This window comes from Monodelphis domestica, chromosome 8 (genome assembly GCF_027887165.1).
Source record: "Monodelphis domestica isolate mMonDom1 chromosome 8, mMonDom1.pri, whole genome shotgun sequence".
NCBI lineage: Eukaryota > Metazoa > Chordata > Mammalia > Didelphimorphia > Didelphidae > Monodelphis > Monodelphis domestica.
Window position 1 is genome coordinate 188,034,943 of NC_077234.1, and position 22,128 is coordinate 188,057,070.

The 22,128-nt window shown below is 41.0% G+C and overlaps 1 protein-coding gene across 4 annotated transcripts in view; it reads right to left on the reverse strand.

Annotated features, from left to right (window-relative positions):
* Nucleotides 1-1,381: 1,381 nt before the first annotated feature.
* The window catches only part of SH3RF3 (SH3 domain containing ring finger 3), a 629,698-nt gene continuing 608,951 nt past the window's right edge, over nucleotides 1,382-22,128 (reverse strand). For 2 of the 4 annotated variants that reach the window (XM_007501218.3, XM_007501221.3), the window contains 2 exons: nucleotides 21,423-21,461; nucleotides 1,382-5,153 (listed from right to left, as the gene is read on the reverse strand). In XM_007501218.3, coding sequence (XP_007501280.2) covers nucleotides 4,985-5,153; nucleotides 21,423-21,461 — 208 coding nt within the window. In that variant the 3' untranslated portion in view covers nucleotides 1,382-4,984. The remainder of the gene's footprint in view (nucleotides 5,154-21,422; nucleotides 21,462-22,128) is intronic. The other 2 variants (XM_056808193.1, XM_001373004.4) reach the window with 1 other exon arrangement.

Consider the following 22,128-nt stretch of genomic DNA (forward strand, 5'->3'; position numbering starts at 1 on the left):
GGATAGCGATCAACATCTTCAAATTCCAAGGACAATGATATGGCTCCACAAACCTGGTTGGAAGGGGGAGAGGACAAGAAGGAGGGGAAGAGGACAGATATACGTGGATTATTTTGTCCTGAGAAATGTTGATAGGATTGTACATCATTCTTGGTTTTCTGTAGTCAAAAACGTGATTTGCTTTTCCCCAGAGAGACTATGTCGGAAGCACTTGGACTTATTGCTCCATTAATATAGTACTTTCCCAAGAATTTCAAGACACAAAAGAGAGCAATGGCCTGACTTTGCTGGAAGAGTTCACTGGAGCACAGGACTTCCCAAATTGTTCCAGGGAATCTTGATGTCTTATAGCACATAATTAAGAGCCATCTCTTTGGTCCAGTTTGGCAGAAAGGTCCTCTGACATCCATCCCCTCCTGTCCTGGCAATGCCTCCCCCAAGGAGATGGCGCAGCCCAGGAGGAGACATTCTTCCTTCCCCTTTTCCCATTCCCCACTTTCTATCAAGTTGGAGTCACATATACTGTCTTTTCCCCACAACCAGATTCTTCCTTTGTGCCTTCCACCAAATACATGAGAACAATTCAGAGTTATAGAATTTCAAGTGGGAGAGAAGCCAGTATTCTAACTAGTGTTCAACATCTTCATTTACGAATGAGGACACTGAGGCCCAGAGAAAATGTGTCTCACCAAATCTCTCATTGGCAGTAAAAGATGCAGAGAGAGTCTTTGACTCTCAAATGCGGGCTCTTTCCATTGAGCTGTGAAGTCCCTGGCCAGACTCTCAACTTTTAGAACTTATTTCTGGGTATGCTCAGGAAGACTGTTTGACATCCCCTGCTTGCCTTGTTTTAATTCCATGACTTTGCAAAGCTCCTGCACAACACATTTCTGCTGACAGAAACGCAAACTCTCCCACACACATGGTGGGGCCAATTAGAGTTGGCAGGAAAGCCAACTTTTTTTGCTTCATTAAAGCAAAAAAAAAAGGGGGGGGATGAAAACAAGTCTTTAGTACCTTTCATAGAGTACCTCCCTCTTTGGGAAAATGATGTTGTATTTGCCCTCATGACTGGCACCCCCTCTCCTTTAAATAGATGTTCTTGATGTAAGATTAGCTTTTGTTTGCATGGCGCTTTATGGTTTTTAAGTACTTTATGGATATTATTTCAGGCATTATGAAAAATTGGCGGCAATCAGAGGTAAAAATGGAGTCAATGCCGCCATTTTTCAGATGTAGAAATTGAGGCACATGGAGGGAGGTGAAGTGATTTCATATGGTTAGTAACAGGCAGAACGGAAAGTCTCACCCCTGTGCAGGCTGTAGATCGCCATTTGCTTCTCGGCTTGTGTCGTCAGAGTAAAGAAGCCCACTTGACTCACTATTTTCCATATTCATTTTTATTTAAAGACTCAGAACACAGTCATCATAGTTCATTTGTAACCATCACTGTCAATGTTTCTTAAATCACACGCTGACACTCGGGTATAACAAAAAAACGTTTTCTGAGCTGTGCAAAGTACAAAGGAATTGTTCAGAGTCAGTTAGCCGAGACCATTTCGAGTAGAGCAAAGTTGGCATTTTACAAAATGAGGTTGACGTTTGCCAGAAGAATGCATTTTACTTTGAAGGTAGGAAGTGCATGCACATTCTCTACTTTGCTCATCTTCCTTTCCTTGCATTCACTTGGGTCAATGGGCCCAGGCTGCCGCTCATCCCTGCTAGAGATGCAGGATGTCCTTGGCAGCCCATGTCTCCACTTACTTCATTTGCTGGTTGTTATACATCCCAGACTGTGCTGCTGCTCCAATGGTATCGGTTTGGCCAACAACGGCAACGACAACGAAAAATTACTCAACGATTAAAACAAATGAACCATTCAGTCAAACCAGAAACAGGGGCTGCAAATAAAGTACGGTTTCAATATATCAAACACCAAGACATACCGTTACAGATTCTTCAAGGCAAGGTAACCCCCCCACCCCACCCCCCAAAAGGTGACACTTTGCTCCTGTTGGATTTTTTTTTTCTTTGTGGTTTAATTTTTTCATTAACTAGGACTGTCACAATTGTGCTCAAAAATGACTGAAAAACATTAATGATGGTTGTGCATTTCCTCCTTCCCCAAATGCTCTGGCTTTGGTCCTATGAGATTAAAGCCTTCTAGAGTTTGCTGTCTAGGACTTTTGGAGGTAAGGCTGACTACCAAGGGGCAGGCAAGGGGCCAAATTGTCTTCTTTCTTCATTAAAAACTGAAGATAGCAATTGTCATTCTCTTCCCTCCTTCCTCACCCAATAAAGTATCTCATTTGACAGTGTTGGGAATAGTCAATTCTCTTAATTGTTATTTCATGGGCTAATTGAACATCTATTGCGTAAATCATCCAGGATTCCTTTCTGGCCTGAAGTCTCTTGGCCACATTTCTGCTTTTTAGCATAATGTGGGCAGGGGTAGAGAGAGAAAATGAAATTCGCACCAGATTCTTCCTTAACTTGTTCACTGCTCTCCTCATTGAATATTTGAGAAGAGTGAAAGTAAGGGTCCTGGATTATCTGAAGATATCAATTATCTGAGCTTTCACTAGAGAGGAGAGTTGCCTGGGTGTATACACCATCTAGGTGTCTCTATCAATCAATACACATTTTGCATAGTGATACGGTTTTTATATACACACATATGCCTTTTTTGGGGCCATTTTTGCTTGCTAGCCAACTAATATATCATCCCTGATGGAGATGTGCAGGTTTTGATCAATTCCACAGACAGTGCTCTCTATTTTTAAACCAGCCCCTCTTTTTTTTTTTTTAAACAAATTTCTTAAGTCAGCTATCAGTTGGAAAGAGGGAAAGAAGTCCTTTTCCTCCTGACAATAACAGGAACCTTTTGGTGTTGGTTACCACCCAACAGTAATAAATAGCCACTGAACCATCCAAAAATATGAGATCTGAAAATAACAGCTCAGTATTTCAAAGGCACCATGTCTGGCGGGAGGCTGACTGTCTGGAATTTGTTTGTCACATCCAAGAAAGCCAAGGAAACCCTGCGTTCCTAAGGACAAATTTATGCAGTTCAACCTAAGTTGGAGTGTTTGTTTTTTAAGGATGGGAAACATATGGATTTTTATCCTTTGGTCAATGAAAACATATCAGTTGGGAAACAAGCCTCTTTAGAATAAGACCACCTTTGAGATATGACAACTCAGGTGGTCTCAAATGGCCGATCTACAATCTGTGCTACTGTTATATACAGAAAAGGCAAATATTTCTTAAGGGATATAATTTTCTTAGAACTACTACTTGTTTTAAGACCCAATGCAATCAAAGCTTCCTGTCATCTTTGCCCTCTTCTTTCTCCTCCAACCCCAGAGTCCTACAGAGCAACTATTAGATTTTCTTTTCCGTGTTTGTGTCACAAAATTGAATCTACTTGCTTGCCTTTATTGCACCTTTTAGTCCCTGGAAGATGGAAGTATGCACTGCCTAGTAGAGAATGATATTGTTCATTTCCAATGAAATCATAACCAAGCTGTGAATCTGCACAATGGTTCAGAACTATACATTTTTAACAGGAAGAAATCACATTTTGAGAAAGCTAATTACAACCACTGACATTTCCCTCTGATGGAGTGAGAGGAAAATTCCACCATCTTGGGCCAGTGTGGACCTGCAGTGTTCTTTTTATTGCCACGTAAAAGTCAGTTAAAATGGTTCCCTTCTCCTGGAAATGCTCCCAATTCTTGAATAATTGTCCCTGTCTAGACAGAGCATGGGATTTTAGTGAAGGTTTAAGGAAATTGGCTTTTTTCAAGTCCTCTCCCCCTACCACCCAAATGGATTCTCTCACTTGCTCCATGAAACACCAGCCAAGGTTTTGATCTCGAGGACATGGACTTGTTGGTATGCTCCAAAGTTCATATGGCAAATATAAAAATGTCTACATGTTTGATGTCTCTCTCTCTCTCTCTCTCTCTCTCTTTCTCTCTCTCTCTCTCTCTCTCTCTCCACTGACACTCTCTTTTTTAAGCAAAACCAAGTCATTCATAGTTTTACCAAAAGGCAGCACCAGATGTATGAAAAAATAGGAAATGTATGACCTATTAGAAATATATAAAGTCTAATAGCTTTTACATAAAAAGGTATGCCATAAGAAAAAAAGGTGATATTGGAGGGTAAAAACAAAAATTGCTGCTTATACTACTGAGAGGAGACACACAAAAAAGGATTCCCCGCCCCCCTCCCCCAAACAACCCAAAGCCACATGGGAGATCTCTAGCTTTGGGGAGGTCCTGCCCAGGGCAGTTCTGTATCCCTCCCTTCTCGCCCCTCCAGATGAAAAACAACCTCCCCTTCTCTGAGCACCCTTGCTGAAATGATTAGGCAGCAGATTACTGAGGTATATAGAAAGGGTGACATTAGCAATTGGATTCCCCACTGGATCCTCCAGGGCAATGCCTGAATGGGAATTCTCCCTAAATGCTTCTCCACCTACATCACTTCCTCCCCAAAGAAGCATCAAACCAATGTGGCTTGTTTTCAATGCTTCTCAGCAGCCCTCCTGGACTCCTCAAATCCATCTTGCATAGGCAGGAAACAAGAGCATGGCAGCTCCAACAAAATAAGTTACAGCAATAAATCAACTTTTTTCTTATTTTCTCTTTAAAAGATATTTTCTCTCTATAATTTACACAAAGGGAGTTGGCATTTAAGGTGAAATACAATCCAAAGCTGTGTTCTCTCAGTGTCTAGCCATGGTCCCCTTCCCCATCCCCAGTCCAAGGCATCCCCCAGTTAGAGAAACATAGCGACCCCCCAGGCCTCCAGAGAGGAGAAGGGCCTGGGAGCATCTTTGGAAGGGATGGTGACAATAGAGAACAGTGACCCTCCCTTTGTTTTCTTTCCTTGTGCTACAGAAATTTCCTCTGGAAGGTCTTTTGGTTTGGAGAATGGTGGTGGATGTTAGGGGGAGAAAGGCAACCAGTCCTCATCAGAAACTTTCAACAAAGCTTCCAGGGAAGAGGCCAGTCCTCCCATTCCTCTGCAGTGTCCCTTTGTACCAGCCATCCTCTCTCTTCTTGTGCACGAACACAATGTCTCCTTCTTTCAGCTCAATCTCGGCCTCGCTCTGTGGAGGGTAGGAGACCACGACGCGGTACCTTGGAAATAAAACACCAAAATGGGTGATCTGGGTTCAGACAGGCCAAAACAGCATTAACATGGACCTCAAATCTTTGACAAGTCCTCTTAAAGGCTCAATATTGTTAAGAAAGGAGGAAAGCACCAAAATAAAGTAGAAGGGGTATTCGATTTGGAAGCGGAAGACTTAAATAGGAAATCTGGCTCGGACTCTTTCGACTTTGGAGAAATTATTTTTACCACCCTGGACCTCAGTTTCATTATTTGTGAAATGAGGGTTGCATTAGATGATCTCCAAGGTTCCGTGAAGTTTTACATCTAAGCCAATGATCTTGTGACCACTAAAAAAAGCCAATTCTGGTAGTAGAAAGCCAGTGCTGGCCAGGTGATAGGTCTCACTGCCTTGGTCTGACCACATTTGACCACATTGGACACTACTGTGTCCAAGTTCCATGGGTAAACTGCAGAGCATTAGTTAGGAGAGTGCTAGTTAGTTAGATTAGTTAGTTAGTTAGATTAGTTAGTTAGGAGAGTGAGGAGACCGGAAACCTTTTCCAAGAGCTTCTGAAGATGATTAGTCTGGAGAAGAGAATGTTTAGGTGGGGCATGATCACTACTCCCAAATATTTGAATGGCTGTCATGTTGATCAGGGATTAGACTTTTTCTTTGCTCTACCAAGCCCGGTGGATAGACATTACAAGAAGGCAAAGCTATCAAAAACGGACTGAGAGGCTTCAGAAGGTAGGAAATTTGCCATCAGGGAAGTTTTCAAGGCAAGAGCAGGTGATCATTTTTTGAAGATGTTATAGACAGGAATTCATGCTTTGGTTGGACAAGATAATCTCTTGGGTTCTTTTATAATGCCAAGAATGTGGGCTTGAGACTTTCCTTGCACCTTTGAAATTAGACTATATGGCACCTGTCTCTTCTATCTACTTGTAGGACTGGTCTTTCTTCCCAGAAGGCATAAGTCTTTGTATATAGAGGGCACTTAAGGAATTATTATTATTATGCTTTTAGCAGTTTGACCACATTTGACCACATTGGACACTACTGTGTCCAAGTTCCATGGGTAAGCTGGAGAGCATTAGTTAGGAGAGTGTTAGTTAGTTAGATTAGTTAGTTAGATTAGTTATGTAAGATTTTCTTGGCAAAGATACTGGTGTGATTTGGCATTTCCTTCTCTAGCTCATTTTACAAATGAGGAAACTGAGGCAAAGACAAGTGACTTGCCCAGGGTCACATAGCTAATAAGACTCTGAGGTCAAATTTGAAATCAATTCCTTTCAACTCTAGGCCCAGCACTCTATGCACTATGCCACCTAGCTGCTCTATACTTAAGGAAGGGAATTATTTAGTGGGAACTTTCTCTATGACCTGTGCAGGATGAATCATTCCAGTTTGTGCTATGACAAGTAAAAATTTGATGCTATGGTGATGTTGATGATAATAACAATAATAATCTTTGACATTTATAGCATTGTAAAGTTTGTAAAGCACTTTACACATATTATCTCATCTGTTTCACACAACAATACAGTGAGTAAGGTGCTATTATTATCTCCAACATTCGTTGTTGCTTTGTCATTTTAGTTGTTCCCAACTCTTCACGACCCCATTTGGGGTTTTCTTGCCAAAGATACTATTGTTATTGTTGTTTAGTTTTATTTGACTCTTCAAGATTCTTTTCCAGATTTTCTTGGCAAAGATACTGGAGTGGCTTGCCATTTCCTTCTCCAACTCATTTTACAAATGAGGAAACTGAGGCAAACAAGGACAAGTGACTTGCCCAAGTCTCTTGCTTGCCACATAGCTAGTAAGTGTCTATGGCTAGATTTGAACTTAGGAGGATGAGTTTTCTTGACTTCAAGCCTAGTGCTTGATTTACTTTTCCACCTAGCTGCCCAACATACAGACCAGAAAACTGATACAGAGAGATTAATACAATTAAAAAAGTGTCTGAGGCAGGACTTGAATCCAAGTGTTTCTGACTTGACATTCAGGTTTTATATCACCTCTCCTCTGGACTATTTCAATAGCCTTCTCACTGATCACCCTGACTCAAGTCTCTTGCTACTTCAATTCATCTTCTATTCGGCTGCCAAGGTGATTTTTCTAAAGTGTAAATGCTGTCATTCCTTTGCCCAGTGAGCTTTAGTGGTTCCCAATGACCTCCAGGAAAAAAAAAAACCCAAACATAAGCTTCCCTGTTTTTAATTGAAAAGCTCCATAACCTAAGAACTAAACCAATTGTACAAAAAATCAAGCCATTCTCCAATTGACAAATGGGCAAGCGACATGAACAGGCAATTTTTATTATTAAGCACATGAAAAAATGCATCTCTTATAATCAGAGAGATGCAAATCAAAACAACTCTGAGGTATCACCTCACACCTAGCAGATTGGCTAACATGACAGCTATGGAAAGTAATGAATGCTGGAGGGGATGTGGCAAAGTAGGGACACTAATTCATTGCTGGTGGAGTTGTGAACTGATCCAACCATTCTGGAGGGCAGTTTGGAACTATGCCCAAAGGGTGATAAAAGACTGTCTGCCCTTTGATCCAGCCATAGCACTGCTGGGTTTGTACCCTAAAGAGACAATAAGGAAAAAGACTTGTTCAAGAATATTCATAGCTGTACTCTTTGTGGTGGCCAAAAATTGGAAGATGAGGGGATGCCCTTCCATTGGGGAATGGCTGGACAAATTGTGGTATATGTTGGTGATGGAAAACTATTGTGCTAAAAGGACACTGTAGTACAATCGGATGTAATGGACTTCTCCATTAATGGCAATGCAGTGATCCTGAACAACTTGGAGGAATCTATGAGAAAAAACACTATCCACATCCAGAGGAAAAACAGTGGGAGCAAAAACACTGAAGAAAAACAACTACTTGATCACATGGGTCAAGGGGATATGATTGGGGATGTAGACTCTGTGTGAACATCCTAGTGCAAACACCAACAACATGGAAATAGGTTCTGATCAAGGACACATGTAAAACTCAGTGAAATTGCACGTTGGCTATGGGAAGGGTGGAGGGAGAGGAGGGAGGGAAAGAATATGATTCTTGTAACCAAGGAATAATGTTCTAAATTGACTAAATAAATTAATTAAAAAAAAAGAAAATCTTCATAACCTGTCTTTCCAGTCTTCTGACCATTTACTCTCTGAAGCAGCTACCATGATGACCTATTTAAACACAATATAGTCCATTTTCCATCTCTGCCTTTTTGTACTGGCTCTCCCCAAAGTCTGCAATGTTCTATGCTCTCCCCTCTGCCTTTTTCTTTGCCTGACTTCCTCAAAAACTTAGAACAAAGGTGATCTCATTATATAAACCCTATTTACATCCTTTGACCATTTATCATTTGGGGAATGACTCATATTCTTACAAATATGACAAAGACAAATGTTTGAGATATGAAACCTTTCTTTGAGAAACTGGCTACAAATTCCTCCAACTCCCCCTATTTTGGGCTTTCTTTCTAATCTGGGCTAAATTGATTTTGTTTGTACAAAGTCTCTTTAATTTAATTCTATCAAAAATATCCATTCCATATTTCACAATTCTCTCCACCCCTTGTTTGCATAGTTCAGGTAAGAGGTGATGAGAACCAGAAATGAGGTAGTGACTATGACAGCAGTGAGAGGCGGGGATAGACATAAAGATGTTAAGGGAGTATAAATGACAAGATTTAGTGTTTGATTGCAAGTATAGGGAGAGGGCAGGAACATGATGGACCAGAGTTCCTCTGGAGAGCCAATGGTTAGATGTCCAGTGTGAGTGACCAACAAGAGCTATGATTGGTTGATTTTCTAGAATTAAGAAAGTAATGGAGAAAATATTAATAACTCAAGAAATCCTGACTACATTTCTTTTGAAAACCTGGTTGTTAAACATTTATTATCACATTCCTGGCTGAGGGAGACTGAGGAGACAAGGAAGTCATAGTTGTAAGGTTGCAAAGATTACAAGGTCAAGGGGCTCAATGACTGTGAAGATTTGAAAATTAGGGGCACAGTACAAACCCTGGGACTAAATGTGTAGGTTCTTTGGACCATCTCCAAGAAGAGGAACTGTTTCTTCAGAAGTTCACAAGTCAGTCAGTCCTAAAGCCTAAGATCATATCTTTCATGAAATATTCTATTCATGTATTCAAGTTTTCTCCTTTTTAAAATGAAGGTGTTGAACTAGATGACCTCTAAGGTCCCTTTCCAGCTCTAAATCTATGATGCTGACTGAAGCTGTGTCATTGCTGGGCCAGAAGTCTATCCATCAAGGCTTTGAAGTAGCCTGTGTAAACACTGTTAGTGGTTGTCTAAAAACAGCATCTTGGGCTATCTTGGAAGAGAGTCACCCATAATGGTTTTCCACTCAAAATGACTCAAGAATCCGCACATGTGCTTTGCACTTATTTGCATAATTGCTAATAATAACACACATTGCTATCAGCATGTGGAAGGTGTTAGACAAATGAGGGAATGTAAGGACTGACAAATGTAGGTCTCAGAAATATAGATAAAAGGGGAATATTAGTGCACTTTAATCAAAGTTCACATCTGTCTGTTTCATAGTCTTCCTTCCTCTGAACTTTCAGATCCCTGGGGGATGGAGAGCAAAGAACCAAAGCAGCCTGTGCATAAGCGCTGGTCCTGAAAGAACCTGCCTTAAGCTCTTTACTTGACCTTTATTTTACAGCCAGGGAGCTAATCTCAGAAAATGAAATCTTGCTTAAAATTTTCTTCTTAAATCTTACCTTCTGTCTTAGAATCAAAATTGATTCTAAGGCAAAAAAGCATTCAGGGCAGGGTGATGAGGATTAAGTGACTTGCTCAGGGTCACACAGCTAGGAAGTATCTGAGGTCAAATTTGAACCCAGGACTTCCCATCTCCAAGCTTCTAATTCAATCCACTGAGCCACCTACCTGCCCCCTAAACTTTGTTTTATGCAGTCACAGAAATAGGCTAAAATAATGATTTCCTTAGTGCTCACCTTAGTCACTGATTATTAGCATCTTTCCTCTGGGAGTAACTCCTTGTTACCTGGTATAAACATAATTGTTTCCATCTGAAAGATCAAGGATGACCTTGTTTTGAGATAAATTTTGGATCTGAGCAGGAAGTATACTAGAGGCTATCTTCAAAAGTCTTAGTGCTGTTAAGATTTTTTTTTTAACTTTACTTTCTTTCTAAATGACTTGCCTAGGGTGGCAGAGCTACAAAGTATCTGAAGTCACATTCGAACTCAGGTCTTCCTGATTCCAGCCCTGGTGGTCTTACCTATTTTACTACCTAGTGGCCTTTCTGGGTTGTTTTAATAACTTCAGAAGAATAAATTCTACAAACTTATAAAAACAACACTTGAAAGAACAATTATTTACATTTCTTTTACATTTAGTTTTATGAAATTTGAATGAGAAAATTTAATGTTAAATTTAATGTTCCAGATGATACTTCCTTAGACTAATGGACTGGTAGAGGAAGTCTCTTCTTGCTTGGCTATTTCAATCACTTGATAAATCTCTATTGGATATTTTTTTTTGTAGAGTCACATCAAAACTATCATGTGTGTGTCAAACCCTAGTTCTTTGAAAGGTGGTAAGGCTACCAGTTTCAGTCACTGAGCAGCAGCTGATTTTTACAAAGTTCTTACATCACCTAGAATATTAGGTAGCAAAAGACTGGGGAAGGTAGTTGGTGCAGTAGATAGAGCACCAGGGCTGGAGTCAGGAAGACTCATCTTCCTGAGTTCAAATCCTGCCTCAGTCTTATTAGTTGTGTGACTGTTTGCCTCAGTTTGCTAATCTGTTAAATGGGCTGGAGAAGGAGAGGGAAAAGCATTTCAGTATTTCTGCCAGGAAAAGCAAGCATGAGCTCATAAAGAGTTGTACACAATTAAAAACAATTATGAACAACATAGTATACATTAGTGATTGTGCTGAATTTTAGTAAGAAATGTCAAAATTTTAGAATTTTGATTAATTAACCTTTCAAATGCTTGGTTAGTTTGTTAGCATTTATACTTCTAAAATTTTAGCAGCTTAAAAATACACTAAGACTTTTGGGATGTCTTGTCTAGGGAGAATTCCTGAATCAAGCCCTTTGACTTAGTTTCAAGCTCCATTCTTGTATCTCTGTTCCCATTGTTGTTGTTCAAGTATGTTTGATTCTTTAGGATCCCATTTGTTTGTTTTGGTATTGTGGGTTTCCCCCCCCCCCCCAGATACTAGAGTAGTTTTCTATTTCCTTTTCCAGCTCATTTTATAGATGAGGCAACTGAAGCAAAAAGAGCTACATCTTTTTGGGGTCACATAGTTAGTGTCTGAGGTTGGATTTGAACTCAGGTCTTCCTGATTCTAGGTTTGCCATGTTATCCACTGTGCTACCTCGCTGTCCTCTGTTCCTATTACCCATACCCTCTGTCTGGGATTCTGAGCTTTTGTCCCCTGGCTTAAATCTCTGATAGCTGCCTTATTTGACTTCCTGGATTGGAGACCTTCCTTAAACCTATAGCAAACTGCTAGTCTCCTATTTTACTTTTTTCATATTTTATCTTTCTCTTTCAATATCTTATTTTTCTTCAATTACTTGTAAAAACAATTAAAAATTCATTTTTAAGGTTTTGAGTTTCAAATTCTCTCTCTTCTTCTGCCCCTTCCTGCCCTTTCCCCAAGAAGATAAATAATTGGATATAGATTTTACATGTATAATCATGTAAAACATTTATACATATTAGTCATCAAATTAAAAAAAAAAGAAAATGAAATAGAATGTGTTTTAGTCTGCATTCAGACTCTATCACTATGTTGGTGAACCTATGGCACACATGCTTGAGTGTGCCAGAGAGGGTCACTCCCTGCCTCTATATGTGTCTGAGGATATTTCTCACATCACCCACCCCTCTGTGCAGCAGCCCAATGGGAGTGATTTCTCCCTCTGCTGTCTGGAGCAAGGCAGGGGGCTCACATGGGTGTGAATGTTGCAGTTTGGATACTCTATCTCTAAAAAGTTGGCCATCACTGCATCAGTTCTTTTTTTCCGAGGGCCATCTAGAATTTTAGAGGGAGTCCAGAGTGAATTTATAGCAGGATTAGGACATTTCTAGGGCTGTTAGGTGGTAAGGTAGATAGAGTGCTGAGCCTGAGGTTAGTGAGACTCCTCTGGCCTCAGGCACTTATTGGCTGTGATCCTGGGCAAGTCACTTAACTCAGTTTGCCTCAGTTTCCTCATCTGTAAAATGAACTGGAAAAGAAAATGGCAGAGCACTCTAGTATCTTTGCCAAGAAAACCCCAAATGGGGTCATTGAAGAGTTGGACTTAACAGAAATGACTGAACCACAAAAACTGAATAAATTTTTTAGGGCATTTCTACTAGACAAGCTACGCTTATCTATGCAGCACACATGCACATATATGACAAATATGTCATATGTATATTTTAGCTTTTATAAGGCAGATATCCATCTATCTGCTGGGGCACATCTGGTCTATAGTCTGGAGTCCCAGCAGGTGTGTGGATTTGGTAGCCAGCTAGTGGCTTCTTTGGAGATCCATAACTGTCCCACTCCCCGTAAATCCCTGGACGGAAGACAGTTGAACCATCACTGCCCCTTGATTCTGCAGACTCTATTTAGGGAGGAAGGGCAGTGATGAAGCGAAGGGCCGGCTGTACCTCAGTTCATGTTTTGGAGCTAATTCAGTATTTGCTTAACATCATTCTCTCTCCAGATTGACAATTAAGCTCATGTTGAAGGCCCTTAATTTCTCGCATTGTCTCCAATCAGCGGAGCTGATTGCTGCTGATGGGGATGAGAGCAGAGCACATGCCATAGAAGACAGGGCCGGCCCGGAACATCTTTGGGCAGTCCCAGCTTCCATGCCAGCTGGGGAAGACAAAAGCTTCTCTGGAAGCAGGGACGCCAAGGGCCCCGGGCGGTGGAAGCTCCCTCCCCTTCGGAAGCGGGTTCAGCTGATTTCAGCATCTCCGCCATTAACCTCCTGATTAACAGTTGCTTCTTAAGACCCAGCAGCCCTGGCGTGTCTAATGTACAGCGCGGCTCCAAGTCCCACAAAAATCAATTGGTCATCTTTTTCCTTGGGCAATAAATCTGGCTGTCAGTCCCTTTCTGTGTGCAAAGGCAAATGATAGGAGTTGAAATGTGCGTGGCTGGCTGAGTCGGGGAAAACAGTCTATCATAGGCTGTCATCTTGTGGCTTCACTCTGCGTGGGGGATAATGACACCCCAATTACAGGCAGAGCGCAAATGGGAATGCGGCATCTCCTCACGTCAGCCGGCTTCCAAGGTGAGGAACGAGAAGGTCAGCTGGAAGCGGGGCTTGGCGGAGTCACATGACCTTGGTGCTTCTGGGCTGTCCTGGCTGGAGAATCTAGTTGAGGGGAGATCCAGCAGGATTAATTTGGGACGTAGGGGCTCTAGTGACCGGCTTCCTCAAGGGGCCGGCACCCCAAATCTCAAGATGGTGGCAGTCCCTTTGTCCCTTCAATATTATTTAGGAAAACAGGGTTAAGTCGCTTGCCCCGGGTCACACAGCCAATAAGTGTCTGAGGCCAGATTTGAATTCAGGAAGGTGAATATTCCTGACTCCAGAGCCAGCATTCTTATCTACTCTACTACCTAACTGCCCTAGAAATGTCCTAATCCACTGAGGACTCCCTCTAAAATTGTAGATGGCCATCTGCCCTCCGAGAAAGAACTGCTGGAGACTGAAACATGCTCTATTTCATTTTCTTTCTTCTTTTTAAAAAAAATTGAGATCTCTCTCATAAAATGCCTAATACAGATAAATGTGTAAAATATATATCAGATTGCTTGCCATTTCAGGGAATGGGGAAGGCAGGGAGGGAAGGAGGAAGGGAGAGAGTGGCAGAAGGGAGAGAATTTGGAACTCAAAACTTGAAAAAAAAGAATATTTTAAAAATTTACATGTAATAGGGGAAAAATGAAATATTATTGAAAGAGAAAAATAAAAAAATAAAATAAAAACAAATAAAATTCCAGGTAGCTAGCAGTTTGCAATAGGTTTAAGGAAGGTCTCTAATCCAGGAAGTCAACTGAGGCAGCTATTGGGAATTTAGAGCAAGGGATGAAAGGTCAAAATCCCAGACAGAGGATCTGGGTAACAGGAACAGAGGACACCTAGGTAGCCCAGTGGATAACATGACAGGCCTGGAGTCAGGAAGACCTGAGTTTAAATCCATCCTCAGACACTAGCTATGTGACCCCTAAGTCTGACTCAGTTGCCTCATCTATAAAATGAGTTGGAGGAAAAAAATGGCTTGTTTCCCTAGGCAGTGTGTGGCATATTGGACCTAAAATTGGCTTTGGAGTAAGGAAGTCCGTAGTTTAAGTCCAACCCCTGATATATACTGACTTTGTGACCTTTGGAAGATCCCTTAACCTTTTACTTCTCCAAATATCTTTCTAAGACATGACTGGGTTGAGGGGTGGAGGGAGTGTCTATGAATTTACTTTTAAAAAAACATTTTGATAACAGTATTTCAATATGTTTGGCTTTCTTTAAAATCATATGTATTTTATTTTCTGCTTTTAAAAATATTATCTGAAAAGTGGTCTATAGCTTTCATCTGGATGATAAAAGGGTCTGTGAATAAAAAAAATATTAAGAACTACTGCTTTAGGAACTGAAGTTGCAAAGCAGGTGCCAGTTTTCTTTGGTAGAGGGCGTTTTCTCATAGGAAGGTCTCTATGCCAATGAAATCACAAGTCCCTTCCAAAAAGAAGAAAAAAAAATCTTGTCAATGACTCTCTTTTCCATTCTCCCTGTCCATCACACCCTACGGTGTCTCCTTTATGACTTTCATTCTCTTTTCCTAGTGAGAGGTAAAGCAGGTAAAGCAGTTTATTGACTCTCCAGTCAAAGGAACTGGGTTCAAATCCTGCCTCTGCCATTTACTACCTAGGTGATCTTGAGCAAGTCACTAACCTCCAAGAGCCTCAGTTTTCTCATCTGTAAAATGCGGGGGTTAGAAGAGATCTGAGGTCTTTTTCAGATATAGATCTAAATTTTTCTTCTTGCAGTTGGGAGACTAGACCTCAAATGCCAAGAGGCAAAAATTTTTAGGTCAAAACATAGCTGCCCTGAGGACAGACATTTTGAGTAAAGCTTCTGTATCAGTGTGCTCCGGAAAGCCAACCAAGGGGCTCTCCATTCTGGGCTGCTCCTCCTGTGGATTCTTCCAGACCTCCAGCAGTGGGAAGCAGTTCCTTTGGCATCTGTCTTACCCTTCCCTCCAGCATCTGCATTACATGCTTCGAAGAGGCAAAACTTTGGTCTCGACTTCCTAAAAGAATTCTAGCAAGGCAAAAAGACCCAAGAGGCAAAGATCAGAGTCCATCTCTCCTAGAGTTTCCCCAAGTCAGCTGTCCTGTGGAGCCCTCTGGGGCTAAGACAGCTGGAGTTGATCTATTCTCCCCACAGCCTCCAGAAACCTGGGATTGTTTGGAAGCAGTCACAAAATTCAATCAAATACTGGAAAGTCTGGTGGAAAACACTCAACTAGGAAACAAAAATCTCTTATTCATGCTCCCTTCCTTCCTTGTGTGGGAAACACCTTTGCCATCGGGGTAAAAGGAGGTCCAGGGGGTCAGCAGGAAAAAAGGCTGCTGTTCTGGGAAGGGAAATTGTTTTTTGTGCAATTGCAAATAACATGTTAAAGGTCTTTTGTCTGCACACATCTACACATAGATCTGTGCCAATGAAGGGTTAACATTCCTGGAGATGGTGATCTAATCTGGGCTTCCAGCTAAGGATTGATTCACCTTTTGTCTCAGGATTCCATCAGGATTTTATAAATCTAGACTGTAACTTCCACAGAAAAGCCTTCAACCTATGAAGGGAACAAATCTGTTTCTAATTGTTGCCAGTGGTCATAAAGATGGCAAGCCAAGTGCTTGGCATGGTGGCCCTGTTTGCCCTGGCATCTGCCTGAATATCTTCAGGAATGCCAGGAAGAACAAGAAGTCCCTGGGATTGCTCTGGATAGGGCGGCACAAGTGTGAACAGATGGCTGCTGGGAGGTAAGAAAGAGCCCAGCCACAATGGAGAATACCCAGAGGTGGCTCTTTCCTCTGTTTCTCTCGCACACACTCATACTCTCTGGACGAAGCTGCATCTGGGTTATGTGTGTTGTCCCACTGTTGCACAGAGAAGCAATCGCAGGGGAGAAAAGAATGTACAAATCCTTGTTTCTGTTGTGTTTGCTTCAACTCTTTCCCCACCTATTCTCCCTATCCCTCTTTCTTAAGAAAAAAAAATGCAAAAGATGAGATTTCTCTAAGACCAAGCAGCTCAGTTCTGGCTTTTGCCTCAGCTGCCAGATGTGACACAAACAAGCAGTTTCCAAAATGTAATTTGTTAGAAAAAAGTAATTTGGTGCTTCTGAGCAATTCAGTGATTTAATGAGCACAGATGGATGTGGGAAGAATTTATAAGAGACAAGTGTTTAATGTTTCGGTTCAGATTATCCTAAGACCATGTGCTATTCTTTCAGTTGCATGAAGGTAATTAATATTCCCCATTATGAGCACGAAGAGCCACGAGATCAGTTAAGGATTGTGGCTACACCAGTGCCATGCAAGTTAAATCATAAATCAATTAGAGAATCTGTCCTGCTGTGTTTAATTAAGGTTATCTCAATTACAGCTTATTTTCAAGACTCAAGACTTCAAAAATCAAAATGGTGAAAATCAAAATAAATTTTTATCGCAGCATATTGCAATTAGTTTTATTTGTGTCAAGGTGACCATCTGATCCTTTCTGCAATAATACGAGTTCAAAATGGACTCATCTGGTGATGATGGGTTTGAATTGGCATTGGGTCTACCTACCGCAGGGGATGGGCACTCCATTCCCCTGTTTGCAGCTTTGGGGATGGGTGGGTGGTGAGAGCATTTCCCAACTGCCTCCCTTTTAAAGAGAAACACCAGATTTGAGAACCTGGCTCTCGAGGAAGATGAGACAACAAATGTACACAGGTAAATGGTGTAAGATGCAACAGTTCAGGCAACACAAGTGGTATTCCAAATTGGGACTTTGATGGAACACTCCACTCCCTGAATCTCCCCTCCCCAGAGTATGTGTGTGTGTGTGTATATATATATATATAGTACATCCACACACAGCTGCTAGTCTTAATTTTCTCTTTTCAGCCATGTTTCCCAACTCTCTAACCATAAAAAAAGTTCCCCCAAACTCAGCAGGTGCTCATTCGACATTTGTCAAATGGTTGAAAGAGATGGCTAACAGATAGGGTCAGATGAATATTTTGGAGTATTTGGGGATCACGTTGCTGAATGGGATCCTTGGAGATGATCAAAGGCAGAAGTGGAGTAAATCCTGAATTCACAGTCAAGAAGACTTGGGTTTAAATACTTATTCCAACATTCATCCTATGAAGGGAACAAATCTGTTTCTCTTCAACACCAGTGGTCATACCAATAGGAAGCCAAACTCCTGGCATGGCAGCCCTGTTTGCTCTGGTATCTGCATGGCATCTTCAGAAATGCCAGGAGGAACATGACTTTGGCAAGTCCCTATAAGTCTCTACATATTCCTCCTTTGTAAAATGGCACCAATGATATCTAGACAACCAACCTTATTATAGGGTTCTTGTGTAGAACACAGCAGGTATGTAATATACTCTAAATCTTAAAGCCAGTTATTGTTGTTATTTATAATTGTCTAACCCCTCATTTTGCAAATGGGTAAACTGAGGCTCAGAAATGTGAGGGATCCTGTTAAGACTGACACTGAGGTACTAAATCCTTATTTAGTGTTTTTTTTTTTCCTACCATGCTCCACTTACAAAACAAAGTGAGAGGATGCCCTAAATCCCAGGGCAGAGCTATCTTCTCCCCCTCCTTTCTAACAGTAGAGGAAAACAATAATCTCATGGGTTACTGGGGCAAATGTGTAACTGTTCTAGGGCAGTTAGATGCATGGTAGATAGAGCACTGGGCTTAGAATTCAAATCTAGTCTTACACATTTACTAGTTGTGTGACCCTGTACAAGACACTTAACCCCATTTGCCTCAGTTTCCTCATTTATAAAATGAGCCAGAGAAGGAAGTGGCAAACCATTCCCATATCTTTGCCAAGAAACCCCCCAGGGGGCAGCTGAGTAGCTCAGTGGATTGAGAGACAGTCCTAGAGATGGGAGGTCCTAGATTCAAATCTGACCTCAGACACTTCCCAGCTATGTGACCCTGGGCAAGTCCCTTAACCACTCTTCTGCCTTGGAACCAATACACAATATTGATTCTAAGACATAAGGTAAGTTTTTTTTTTAAGAAAACCCCTAAAGGGGTCACAGAGTCAGATACAACTAAACAACAACAGCAGCAACACCCTCTGATGAATCCACCTTGAGTTTCAGGTAGTCTCTGGGCTTCAAATTTCCTTAATTACAAAAAAGTGGAGGTTGGACTTAATGAATCTGTGAGGTTCCTTCTAGGTCCAGTTCTATGAATCTTTGATTACACATGACTAGGGCCCTAGTTCTACACCTTGATACTAAAGTACTACATAATCTCCCCCAATTTCCTAGGTGATTTCTATAGATTTTAAGCTTCACGAGGGCAAAAGGCTATTTAGCTCCATGCCTAGAAAAGCATCTGGTGATGAAGTCTGGACAGAGATAGAAGTATGCTAATTTTTTGCTTTATTTTCTTTGTCTTTTTTTTTGGATATGTGTCTTCTTCCACAACATGACTCATATGGAAATATGTTTTGCATGATCACATACATATAACATATCAACTTGTTTACCATCTCAGAAAAGGGAGAGAGGAAGGGAGGAGAGAATCTGGAACTCAAAAAAATCCTGAATGTTAAAAAAGTAGTTATCAGGAATGTAATCAGGAAAAATAAAATATTATTACAATTAAATGGGAGAAAAACAGAAAAGGATCTGGTACATGATTTTAAATTACTTGTTTAATGAATAACAGACCTTTGAAGAGTGAGATCTGTTGTTATCTGTGGCTATTCTAGAAGTGAAATGATCAGGAGTTTTTCTTGCACTTAGTATTGCAATTTTTATAGAGCATCAAGGAATGAGGAGAATTAAACTCTGCCATTTTTGTGACTTTTGTGGCTCAAAGATTTTGGGGGGTTGTTTTTAAAAAAGCATTTGTAGCTAAATAAGAGGGCAGGTGGGTAGTACAGTAGATAGAATGGCAGGCATTGAGTTCATGAGCCCCAAGTTCAAATCCAGTCTCAGACATTTACTAGCTGTGTGACCTTGGGCAAATCATTTAACCCTGCTTGTCTCAGTTTCCTCATCTGTAAAATGAGCTGGAGAAGGAAATGGCAAACCATTCCAGTATCTTTGCTAAGAAAACCCCAAATGAGGTCATGAGGAGCCAGACAACTGACAAGACTGAATAAGAATAAGCTAAAAAACTGTAAAATCCAATGAACAGAGATATACAGTAAAGTTCTGTGGAATTTTTAGGCTATCATGAAGATCAAGTGAGTTCATAAGAGTAAAAAAAGTATCATTTATAGTCATAAAACTAATAATAAGAAACAAGAAACCATGGTTTAGAGCTGGAGAGATCCTTAGAGATCATCTAGTACGAGGTAAATAACCAAGTCACATAAGGAACTGGAGAGGAGAGGATTTGGGGACACACATGGCAGAGTTCTTCAAATGCTGGCTATCATGGGGAAGAACAGGTAGATAACTCCATTGTTAGAAAAATTTTCCTGGTGATGCTGAAATCTGCCCTCTCTGACTTTGGCAGCTAGGTAGTACAGCAGATAGAGTCGTTGACCAGGAGGATTAAAGACCTGAGTTCAAATCCAGCCATAGACACTGATTTTTGTGACTGTGGGCAAGGCACTTAACCTCTCTCTGCCTTAGGTTCTTTCTCTGTAAAATGGAGATAATAATAGTACCTACCTTACAAGGTTTTTGTATCAATATTTCTAAATAATATTTGAAAAGTTCTTCAAAAATCTGAAAATGCTCTTTTGATATTATTATTATTATTTTTAAACCCTCACCTTCCATCTTAGAATTAATACTGTGTATTGGTTCCAAGGCAGAAGAGTGGTGAGGACTAGACAATGGGGGTTAAGTGACTTGCCCAGCATCATGTCTGAGGCCAGATTTGAACCCAGGACCTCCCATCTCTAAGCTTGGCTCTCTATCCACTGAGCCATCTGGCTGCCCCCTTGATGCTATTGTTATTATAATTATTATTGTTTCTGAGTCTTTTCATTACCTGTTCACTGATCCTTTTTCCATTCTCTGCATAGGAACAGAAAAGTCTATTTCTAACATGGGAAAAAGATTAGACTTAGACAACTTCTTTTTAAAAACCCTTACCTTCCATCTTAGACTTGATAATAAGTATAGGTCCCAAGACAGAAGGAGCAGTAAGGGTTAGGCAGTTGGGGTTAAGTGACTTTCCCAGGGTCACATAGCTAGGATATGTCGGAGATCAGATTGAACCCAGGACCTCCTATTTCCCAGCCTATCCCAGGCTCTATCCAATGAGCCACCTAGCTGTGCCTTAGATGACTTCTAACATCCTTCCTGCCTATGAGATTTCATGATTTTAAGTCTTTCATTTGACAGTCAGTCAATAAGCATTTATTAAATCCTTACTATGGGAATGACAAGGAAAGGCAAAGCACAATCTTTGCCAACAAGGTCATGTTTTACAGATGAGCAAATGGAGACATGGATAAGGTTAAATAGATTCTCTTGTGCTTTAACCTTCAGATCGAAAACCTTCTAAAATGTATCAGTTATGCTCATTTTGTTACAATTATAATTTAAAACAAAGGCCCCAATTTCCTGTCTTGGTGAAATAAAATCAAACACATAAACTGGCAAAGTTAGCAAAAAACAAATGATCCTTTGATATCAGAGATCCTAAGATCCTGGGGTTCATCATTTTGAATATCAATGACAGCCATGGAGGTAGCAAGGTGCCTTAGTGGGTAGAAAGCCAGGTATGGAAAAAAATCAAGATCCTAGTCTCAAATCTGACCTCAGATTCTTCCTAGCTGTGTGACCCTGGGCAAGTCACTTAAACCCATTTGCCTAGCCTTAACTGCTCTTCTGCCTTGATTCTAAGACAGAAGGTCAGGATTAAAAAAAAATATATATAGCTATACAAAATAGAGGGAGATTTGCTAAGCATTTCTGAGCTCAGGGACTAATATCCCAGAAAGTTGTGCTTGTGATTTCTTTTAAAAACAAAACAAAACAAAAACTAAATACCTCATATGTGCTAATTTGGTTGTGATTTGCTTCTCTCTCCTGAAAGTGATGAGAAAAAAAAATCAGTTAATTGACTGTTTCAGTGAATTGGGTTCTGGCTATTACACATTTTACTGTAACTGCCTGCACGGGCTTAAGTTGGTACCATAGCTATAAATTAGGAAGACAATGTGGTTCTTTTTAATAGACTAAAAAGGGCTCACTAATTGAGCCTGCATTTAGGTGGCACCTTCTGTAATGTAATTAGGGGAACAAAGCTTGATCTGCCATCCATCTCCTTTTCTAACAGCCTGCGCCCCCTCTTCTCCCTACTCTTTGGTGGGATGAATTTCTAAGGGCAAATTTATCTGAATAGGCTCCATGCCCCTCCGCTGCCCTTTGTTGTCTTTGGCTTGGAAATGGCAGGAAGGCTTCCTTCTCTTGGAGGTATGTCCCCCTCCCCCATTTAGCAGAGTGGGCAGGGTGGACCTCTGTGAAGTTTCTCCCTGGTGGTCCAGAATTTGAACTTCACTCAGTACACACGCAGGGCTCAGAGAATGAAAGAGCTCTCGGGACTCGGCACTAAACGGGATGCCCGGGCTTGTTACTTCCGTGTCCTGGTCCAAGGACTGAGGACAGGAAACGTGTAGAGCCCCGGTTGGTCTTCTCAGGAGAACGTTGCCATTTGCCAGGGTAGATTTAAATTGTCACATGAGAGATGGCTGGG